Source organism: Leptosomus discolor, chromosome 6 (genome assembly GCF_034619465.1).
Source record: "Leptosomus discolor isolate bLepDis1 chromosome 6, bLepDis1.hap2, whole genome shotgun sequence".
Lineage (NCBI taxonomy): Eukaryota > Metazoa > Chordata > Aves > Leptosomiformes > Leptosomidae > Leptosomus > Leptosomus discolor.
In genome coordinates, this window is record NC_141396.1 from 46,468,720 (window position 1) to 46,479,552 (window position 10,833).

The 10,833-nt window shown below is 39.1% G+C and overlaps 1 protein-coding gene across 1 annotated transcript in view; it reads left to right on the forward strand.

The window, feature by feature from the left end:
* The window catches only part of PLXDC2 (plexin domain containing 2), a 264,341-nt gene extending 253,728 nt beyond the window's left edge, over positions 1 to 10,613 (forward strand). The window contains exon 14 of the mRNA XM_086466772.1: positions 10,497 to 10,613. Coding sequence (XP_086322898.1) covers positions 10,497 to 10,613 — 117 coding nt within the window. The remainder of the gene's footprint in view (positions 1 to 10,496) is intronic.
* The last annotated feature ends 220 nt before the right edge of the window (positions 10,614 to 10,833 follow it).

A 10,833-nucleotide genomic window follows, 5' to 3' on the forward strand; every position in this document is an offset into this window, starting at 1 on the left:
GTGGATCTGATGTTACCATTCCAGGCAAAGAGCTCAAGAAGTTTGCTGTGGGCTTGAAATGGTCATGAAATGAGAACAAGCACATAAATAGTTCAGAAAATAATATTGGTTTGTATGAGTCTTTTGATTAATAAAGCAGGTTGTACAGTTAAAACAAGATGTAACAGATGGACAGGCAGCTCCCTCATGCTGTTGTCCAAAAAATGACTAGTACGCTGCAGGCTGACATCACGTCTTCTAGCCAAATCAAGATGTGCATCAGTTTATCTATCATTGGTAATTAATATAAATCTAAGGTTGGGCAAAATAAAGAATGGGGACCTGCCCCATTTGTGTTTACCTTTAAAGAAGCTGCTTTATAGAAACACCATACTTATATTAAATATAGCATTCATTCAAAACTGTAACATGACTAACAGAGAAACTTATTTTTATATCTAAAATTCTAAGATGCTGTAATGATTTTGTAGGTAAAGCATCATTTTTGGTCAGATTCTGTTGGGTTTTTTAGGTTAAGGGGCTATGTAAGGAGTTTTGGGTTGATTTGGTTTATAGACATTGTTGGTTAATGAATACAGAAAAGTATAATAAACTGATCCCACATCTGAGGCTTTAAGTCTTTTTCTCCCTTGTGTTCTCTGCAGATGTCAGCCAATATTCACTTACCACCTCACTCAGGTTTTCACATAGTTCATCTTGAATCCCACTTACAATGCCCCTCCTGTTTGTCATGTAGTCCCTTTTCTCAGTGGGTTCCCCCAGATAAGGATAGATACACCCACACTTTGACTGCACTTTTTAACTTTACACTGATAATTGCAATCCCTTGTGACACCTCTGAGCACGACTAAATGCTATCCTGAGTGTACAGGTTGGTTTAAATAAGCAATAAACAAAAGCCAAGAAAAATGCCATTTCTTCCAAAAGCAACTGTTGTCTTAGAACAGAGTAACATTATTCTATCTTTTTTTTTTTACCCCTACAGTCTGAAGAAAACATTTCCTCTAGTGGTTTTCTTCATAGCTGTTGAGCACAATGCATATGCTCAGCCCCACCTGGAACAGAAATTGCTATTTTGAACAAACAGCTTGAGAAGCCTTGAATGCCAATGCTACTCAATTTGCCCATGATAGTGTATCATTTTAAAAGAATACCATCCAAACAGTTCAATAATTTAAAAAAAAAAAAATCCCCTTTTCTGTAAGTATGTAGAAGACTCAAATCAAAATGCAATGTTTTCCTCTTTCTTCCAGACCTCACACTATTCAACATGTTTCATTGTTTAAGTTGGACAGTTCTCTGGTGACCTAAAGACAGGATGGATTATCAACTTTTAAAATTAAGGGAGTTCCAGTCAAAGTTGCAATGAATGCAGGCTCTTGCTAAAAGCTGAGAATAATGTTGACTAAAGATTAGCTTGCAGAGTGACAGAAGAGATGTTGTATGCTTTGGACTTCTATTTATTTACAGTTATACCTGTGGTATTTTCTCTCTCTTGAATTTGATTTTGTTGCCAATAATTTCCACTTTTGAATCAAGTTACATACCTGCTCTTACCTTGAGGAATCTTGTGTCTCTTGAATATACTTTGAACTTATTTGCACTGATTTTTGAAAAGTAATATACATGTGAAGTGATGCTTTTCAAGCCTTTTTCAACAAAGCAGCAGCTTATGTCTGAAATCTAACTATAACACATACAGCCTCACACTAGCTATACTTTAGATTAAAAAGTAATTAATTTGTTCACTAACCTATGTAGTATACTTACATTCAGGATTTGAGGTCTGGTGGCCAAGAAGCCAAGCATGATGTAGTGGATTGCATGCCTGTGATATAGCTCATAGCAAAAGTGATACAAATACCTGGAGCTGAATGTAAATAGGGGTGAAGAAATTCCCAGCTGTATCAATTGGATTTGCTCAAATTTCCACGAGTCATGGGCCAAATAGCAGCTTTAGTAGTATTTTAGATTCTACTTCTTCCCTTCTTTTTCTTCTTTTTTTTCTTATATTTTTAATGATTATTGATTTGTGTTTGTGTGTGTGTACTTTGACACTGAGAGCAATTGATGTCCAGGGAATGTTTAGTAAATCGAAAACCAAGGCATAGGGCAGACTCTCTTTTACTCAGATGTCATTTACCTGTTTGGACCTGGTTATCTGTGGACAGAAGGGTTGCACATGGCACAAGAAGTTTACATGTACATGCTTTTTTGGTATTTTTCTTACCTTTCTTACTTATCACAGAATCACAGAATGTTCTGTGTTGGTCCAAAGCCCTTTTAATGTTTTTAACTTACCTCCGTTGTCATCCCAGTGCTCTGCCTTTGGGGAAAAATGGTAACATTATCTGGCCACAGCTGAGGAGACAGCAAAGGAATTGGTGGCCAATATGAAGGAAGGGAGTCCAGAAAGGCAGGGCTAGAAAGCTATGACCTGGTTGCCATTACTGGAACTTGGTGGGATGAATCCCATGACCGCAGTGAGGTTATCAATGGCTACAGGTTGTTCAGAAGGGACAGGAAAGGAAGGAGGGGAGGAGGTGTTGCCCTCTAATCAATAAATGGATAGTGTGAGGAGTTGTCTCTGACGAATAGCCACAAGCAGGCTGAAAGCTTATGGATAAGAATTAGAGGCCAAGGCAACAAAGGGAACCTTATGTTTGGGGTCTACTACAGGCTGCCCGATCAAGGGGAGCCTATGGATGAAGTCTTCTTACTCCAGCTACAGGAGGCTTCGCGCTTGCAGACTCTCGTCCTGTTGGGGGACTTCAACCACCCTGACACCTCTGGGAAAGTAGCAGGGTGAGCTGTAGGCAATCCAGGAGACTCCTGGAATGCACCAACGATAACTTCTTAAGCCAGGTAATGGCTGATTATCAGTGACGTCAAGATTGGAGGCAGCCTAGGCTGCAGTGATTACACACTGGTGGAGTTCACAGTCCTGAGGGTATGGGTCAGGCAAAAAGTAAAGCCAGGACCCTGAATTTTAGGAAAGAAAACTTCTAGCTTTTCAAGGAATTTGTCAATAGGACTCTCTGGGAAACTGCCCTCAGGGACAAGGGCACAGAACAGAGCTGGCAGATCTTTAAGGACACTTTCCATAGAGCGTAAAAGCTCTCAATCCCCAGGTGTAAGAAATCAGGCAAGGAAGGCAAGAGACCAGCATGGCTGAGTCAAGACCTACTGGTCAAACTAAAGGGCAAGAAGGAAATGCACAGGCAGTGGAAGCAGGTACAGGTATCCTGGGAAAACTCAAGTACAAAAAACTAATGAGAGACACTGCCCGGTTATTTACAGGTGGGGTCAGGAAAGCCAAGGTGCAGCCAGAACTGAACTTGGCAAGGTATGCAAAGAATAAGAAGGGCTTCTACAGTTATGTCAGCCAGAAAATGAAGATCAAAGAAAGTGTGTCCCCATGATGAGTGAGACTGGCAAGCTGGTAACAAGAGAATACTTTTTTGCCTCAGTTTTCACTAGCAGCCTCTCTTCCCAACCTCTTGACAGGATTGACCACAAGACAGGGACTAGGGGAGGAAAATCCCTCCCACTGTAAGAGAAGGTCAGGTTCATGACCACTTTAGGAACCTGAACATACATAAGTCTATAGGACCTGATGAGATGCATCCCTGAGTCCTGAGGGAATTGGCTAATGTAGTTCCAAGCCCCTTTCCATGATATGTGAAAAGTCATGGCAGTGGAAAGGAGGACCCTGGGAACTACCAACCTGTCAGCCTCACCTCCGTGCCTGAGAAGATCATAGAACAGATCCTCCTAGAAGGTAAGGCACATGGAGGACAGGGAGGTGGGTCAAGACAGCCAGCATGGCTTCACCAAGGGCAAGTCCTGCCTGATCAACCTAGAGGCTTTCTATGATGGAGTGACTAGATGATCAGGGGGCTGGAGGGCCTCCCCTATGAGGACAGGCTGAGAGAGATGGGGTTGTTCAGCCTGGAGAAGAGAAGGCTCCAGGGAGATCTTATAGCGGCCTTCCAGTACTTAAAGAGGGCCTACAGGAAAGGTGGAGAGGGACTCTTTATCAGGGACTGTAGTGACAGGACAAGGGGTAATGATTTTCAAATAAAAGAAGGCAGATTTAGACTACAAATAAGGAAGAAGTTTTTTATGATAAGAGTGGTGAAACACTGGCACAGGCTGCCCAGAGAGGTGGTAGAATCCCCATCCCTGGAAACATTCAAGGTCAGGCTGGATGGGGCTTTGAGTAACCTGATCTGGCTAAAGGTGTCCATGCTCACTGAAGGGGGGTTGGACTAGATGACCTTTAAAGGTCCTTTCCAACACAAAACATTCTATGATTCTATGAGTCAGACTCTGCAAAGGCTTTTCCCAAATGGACACAGAGATACTGCTGCCAAACATCCTTATGTAAGGCTCTACAACTACGGAATAAAATTCTTCTGTGGTGCTTTTCTGGGGGGTAGGAGATTTTAAAGAGTCTAAACTAACATTGGAGACTGGTACCAGCTTAACTTCAGGCAAAGAACCTTTGTCTTGCGTGCAGCTTATAGGTACAAAACCAAATCCAAGGTGTTAACACATGTAGATTCTGAAGCTGTAAGGATATGAGTGAATTCAGAGCCTATGTATTTCTTAAGTCTTAATAGTAGTTACTATGTCAGACACTGAAGAGCAGTATGGGTATTTGTGGTTAGAAATTATCATTCTTTTGAGTTAAGATCCCATTTTAAAGGTCACAGCCTTTGCCTTCATGTTCCCACCCTCCTTGGAGGTTTTCCAGGTTTATTGTGCTGATTCAGCTGTTTAGAAACATACATGTACGCTTGCATACACTCATGCACATACTTGTGGGTTTTTTAGTTGTTTGGTTTACCTCATTTTGGATGTTTAAGATGGATAATTTCACAAATCTGTTTTTTCAAGTGTCCACACAGAGAGTTGAACTGGTGCTATGGACCCAGGGAGTGACCTTGGGGAGAAAGAGAGGGAGGAAGGAATGAGCAGCTGCAGATCTTCAGCAAATAAAATAATAGTGCATGATCAGAGCCTGGGGGATGCACCTCGACTCTTCCTGATTTAACTTGAATCATGTCTTTACTAGTAAATTAAATAAGCCTGGGGCCATTTTTTAGCATAAAGAACAACAAGCATGGAAAGATCTGTGTTCCTGTTGTTTAGGCATGCAGATTCTTAGCATGGACTGAGGGTGGTTCCCAAATCCTGAGCCCTAGCTGGGGTGGTCTGAGAAAGCACTAATTGCAAGGTATTTTTCTAATGATTGAGCTGTATAGGGGATTGTTTTTCAGTATCTGGAAATAGACACTGGTACACAGATCTAGCAGTAGATTTTCTTCAGATTTTGACCTTCTGCTCATCCCCCATCTGCTTAGAGGAAAGAAATAAAAGGAGAAAATAGTCAGAAAATCTGGAGACAGTTCTTGGTGTTTCAGAGCTCAGGAAATTAATGGGCATTTCTGGCTAGCTGTTATATATCTCTGCTCATAGCAGCACTTCACAAATAAAAGCCAGCATTTAATAGCCAGCCCTGTTCTCCATGCACCATTTCCAGTTCTCTACATTAATGTCACAAATGCAGTGTATGTCTTCAAACAAATGAGAAGTAAATAGAAGGCAGAGTAAAAATAAAAGACAGAATTTTTAATAAAGGTCAGATCCTCAGCTGGCTTAGGTGGTGAAGCTCACACAGCTCTGCTGATTTCTTCTGGGATATGATCTGTTGTTTTTATTATATATATGCATTTTACAGGGGATTATTCTTTTAGTTTGAAAAAGGTTTGACATGGTCATCAATTTGTTTTTGTCCAGAAGTTCAGGCTAAATTGTGTTTCATGAAGATGATGATTAAGAAGAAGAGAACAAGTATCATTTTTTCTTCTTTCAAAGTCCTTCAGTGTCCTGACATTTGAGGTGTTGTCACTGATCTCACTGTTATTTTAAGTTATATACATATAATATATAAAGTTATTTTTTCCAGAGCTAATCCAGCTCAGCAGGAACCAGCAGCTTAGCAAGGAAAACCTAAATCAGCCACAAGGGAGAAGCATTAAAATAATCAGCACTGACAATAAAAGTCAAAGGTGGGGAGGAAGGAGGCATTCTGTTTCTTGTCTGTCAGCAGCCAGCTACTTAGATGAACCTAAGACTGCAGAAACATTGTTATAACAAGAAGTAGTTTAAACCACAAAGAGATATTTTAAACAAGCACTTCTATCAAAAAAAAAAAAAAAAAAAAAAAAGAGAAAAAGAAAAAGAAATTAAGCTGGTAAACGATCCTACTGAATCCTAAGTCTGAAATAATCTTTATTTCAGAACAGTTTCTTCAAAATATTACATTAACATGTGTCAGGCAACTGATCTTTTTTTATTCCTGGAAATACATATCAGAAGTACAGTTTCAGATATTCAAAGCCTCATCCATTTCTGACTGTGATTTGCCAGATAAATTGGGTGTTCCTAGAAGAGATGCACAAATTATAATGGCCACAACCGTATTTCAGGTAACTTTGAGCACAAAAATACATGTTATAGGCAAGGTAATTGGTAATAGAAGGATCATTCCTTGTCATGAGAAAGCAGAAGGCCTGACTGCTGAGACAGACTGACAGTGGACAAGTGTACTTAGACTAATGGGTCTTGATGGTCATTTAGTAATAGACCTTACTTTAGTTTTTTCCCCTTTTCTTAATCCATTTGAGTAAGTCATTACAATTTTTCTGGGATTTTGACAATCGATCTGGAATTTGGATAGCTCTGTATTTACATATTTCCAGTTAAGAGACTTGAATAGGCCTTGTTGGCCAAGTATGGTTAAACAATATAGCTTTTAGATAGATTTAAACATCTTTATGCCCTTGAATTAGACAAAGAGCTTGATGTCAGTGGAAACATAAGATGAAGCCTTCAGTAGAAACAGTGAAGCCATCCTCTGAAAGTTTGGAAGATTTGAAATACAGGAAAACAATCAATAGATAGAGAAGACAAAGTTGCATCAAAGCACTCAGCCTCAAAACTATTCAATAACTTCAGGTTTTGTGTAGTTTACTGGGAAATCAAGTTTGCTAGTGAGTTCACGCTTCGAAAGATTGACCTATGCTAAATCAAGTATTTATACTCATGTAAACTCAGTTTGGAAAAAGAATGTGTGTGTCTCTTGGTGAAATCTGCTGTTCAAGTTTACTGCTGAATAGGAATGAAGAGTTGATCCATGCACAAGCACTCTGGGATTTTATGCTCCTTGAAATATACAAAGGAACTTTTGATAATCTTTTAGAAAATTTTTAGAATGAAGTGTGAGTGTGGCAGGGTTCAGGACATGACAAAGGGGCAGATTTTTTATTATGTTTTCCCTTCACTCCAATCTCTACCCTTTAGTATTCGTAGGTGGAATCCCTTCTTTTTTCTCAGAAGACAAATAGTATCCATTCTGCCTCTGCTGCAAGATTTACATAAAGACACTTATTCTAGCCTAGTATTGCTGTAGGCAGTCAAATGTACTTCATGGCCACCAACAGTGGTGTAGAAAGGCATAATGTAAAAAACACGAAAGGTAGATCTCACTCTCCATGGATTATCCAACCACTAGTTTCTTTTCTTTTGTCTTATTGATCTTCAATGGGAGCTATTTTTTTTTAACATGTATCATAAGTTATTCTTATGCATCCTGACATGTATCTTCTGCCTCTTGGTCACGTAAGGTCACAAGTGCTTTTCCCTCATCCTTATTTGCTTAAAATAATGAACGCAAAGAAGCTTCAGTCCTGTGAGAAAATCCTAGTCCTGCTTTCCTGCTTTGTAATACACTGAAAGGAAGCAGGAGTTGCAAGTCTCCAGCCACAGCTCAGAGGATTTCCTCTAAGAGTTCTAATTCCAGAGAAAAAAAGAATATTTTTTCCTGTTTAATTGGATGGCGAAACTGAGGAATTAGTTAAAATACTCAGCTTTCTTTCTCTCTGTTTTATTGTTGTTTGGGGTTTGGAAGATTTGTTTGGGTTTGTTTTTTGTTTTGTTTTGCGTGTGGTTTTTTTTTTGGGGGGGTGGTTAGTGGGTTTTGTATCTTCCTGTTACTCTGCTTCACAGAGAACAAAAGGGAAGAATGCGTTAGGCATTTCCTGAGCTGCTTCAGTAACTCAAGGAGCTTTGTATCTCCTGATGTCAATTAAGTTACTTTTGGTTTTATCAATTAAAACTGTATGTCTCTACAGCTTCTTTGGGATCAGTACACAAGTCAATGAATTGAGAGCTTGTCAGTGCTCTCTTTTAAGTCTGGCAACAACCTACATTACCCACATGCTCACAAAGAAGTTTAAATTAAGCAGACAGTAGCTAGGAATGGAAAATCTCACCTCAGGCATGAAGAGAAACCACAGAAAGCTGTAATTGTAATATTTGGAGATGACCTTCAAATCTGTTGGGTTATTTCTGGAACAGCTGATGTTTATGTTGTATTGCATTATATCATTAGAACTGATACACATCTGTCCCATATTCCATCATCTGGAAAGGTGAATTAAAAAGGATAGCCAAAAATGGTAGGCTTAGTTTCTAACGGCAATGTAGCAAGGAAATAGTAACTAATCATGGGTATATCTTGCAATTAGAGAGCAATTTAATAGATTAAAACTCAACTCGTCTTTATAAACTGCCATTTAGACTGTTTCTAATTATTTTTTCCTACTAGTTTTCCAATGGTTTTTCATTTTCTCTTTTCGTTAGAGACCTCTCGGTCAAATTCTTTACTCATTTATACCAGCATAGATCTGAAATAAGTCCTTTACATGTAATTGAATTATTCTTGATTTACTTTAGTGAGTCTGAGAACAGAATATAACCCTTTTTCTTTAGCAGTGACCAAACTGTCCTTCTTGATGTTGAAACCACACTGAATCAAGCTTAGGTAGAAAAAAGTCTCCAAAGTTTGAATAGACTAAGTTTTCTTATTAGGAAAAGACATCCATTAAAGAGGACAGTGTTCTGCCTTCCTACTTAGTAGGAAGGTGCTGCATTGAAAGGCCTGGGATTTTAAATTACCTGCCAAACAGAATTTAGCTCTGAATCCTCAAAGGTAACCTGATGTTGGAATGGGAGAAAAAGGAACTGGTAGCTTTTATATTATCTTCCTAACAGTGATCACTGAGGAAGACTTTATGCTGTACCCGCAGACAGCTGTGTGGTTTGTTGGTAACAAAATCAGTGGTTCCCCAAGATTTTTTTACTGGCTGCTGCCCAACAGCACTATCAGTCTCAGCATAATGTCATGGCTGTGACTGTCGTGTGGCCCCCGACGCCACCCCTCAGCAGCATGAAATATTGTCAGTGATCAGAAGACAATCAACATGCGGTATTATGGGGACAGAAAATCAAATGCAATGTTTATTTTCAGAAGAAAGATCGTGAAGTAAAATTGTTTAGATTTTGAACTGTCAATGAAAATACAGGTTGTAACTTATCTTCACTGTTTCTCCTCTCATTTTCCTGCAATTTTTCTACATAGGTTGCTATATCTTCCAGCCCTCCTTCCAAGTGGATTGCAACTGTTGTCAGTACAGAAAAAGAAATATGTATCAGCATATTTGGCAGATAAAATTTTCAATAGGGAATAATCATTTTAGGAAAGCTTTTTCTGCTAACTGAATTTAAGAAAGAGTTTTCCTGAAAACTATTCCCTTTGACAGAATCTCAGCTTAGATACCCAAAGTCTGAGCCTTCCCAGACATTAATTAGTTCAAAAATACAAGGTTTTTAAAGCACTTTTCCTTCCCAGAGGCATCACAATCGTACAGGAATTAATTCATCTGCCCTAGAGAAGATCTATTTCTTTTCTCTGTTTATCAGCTGTTTATAAAGCAGGCACCAAAGATCCTAATGAATATTGGTTAGGACCTGTTAAGACCCTTGTATCCAAAGGTCATAAGAGTTTAAACGAAAAGGTTGCTTCTATTTGAACCATCAAAGTAAACTACTCAAGCAGATATAACATCACTTGAAATAGAAAGTCAATGTTTTGACAGACCTTCATAAACATGCCAGAATTTTATTCTAAATAATTTTTTAAAATATGATTTCTGTTGACTCAGCTACACATTCTTCCATGGAGTAGAGTATGTTAGCAAATTCCTGTGCAGCACTAGGAAGGAAGAGCAGTGGACAGATCTTTTAGGGGGTGGTGGATCAGCAGGTCTGTCTATGACAAAATTCACAGATCCACAGATCAACAGTTTTAGACAGGAGCTATTTCATCCTCTTCGTTGCTAGGATGAGTGGTAATTATTTAGGTCTTTGAGAACAGCCATCACCCACAAATTTAGAAAGCAGGATTAATTCCTCTGACTTTTGCTGCTGCTGAACTGTGTTTCTCCATTTCTGTAAAAACTGCACAGAGTGGGTTTTACCATGAGAGAGAGACCAAAATTACAGGGCATTTCGAAAGTTTTTATAAATAATTTACGGTTGTACCCTTCTTATTCTGAAAATTTATTTTCTTGTTGTTGCTGTTACAGCGACGTCCAAGCAGATGGCCAGCAATGAAGTTCAGAAGAGGATCTGGACATCCTGCCTATGCTGAAGTGGAACCAGTTGGAGAAAAAGAAGGGTTCATCGTATCAGAGCAGTGCTAAATTTTCTAGGACAGAACACCAGTACTGGCCTACAGGTGTAAGACATTTACTTTGCCTCTCTTTAAAGAAAAGGAGCCCTAAGCTGCTGTAGCCTGATAGAAAGAAGATTTTGGATAATCTTTGTCCAAGAAGAAAAACTATCTAAGATACCAGATTACCACTGCACAGTAGTTTTTGTTAGTGGACTGAGACACAATGGTTCATGTAGAACACTTGTCAG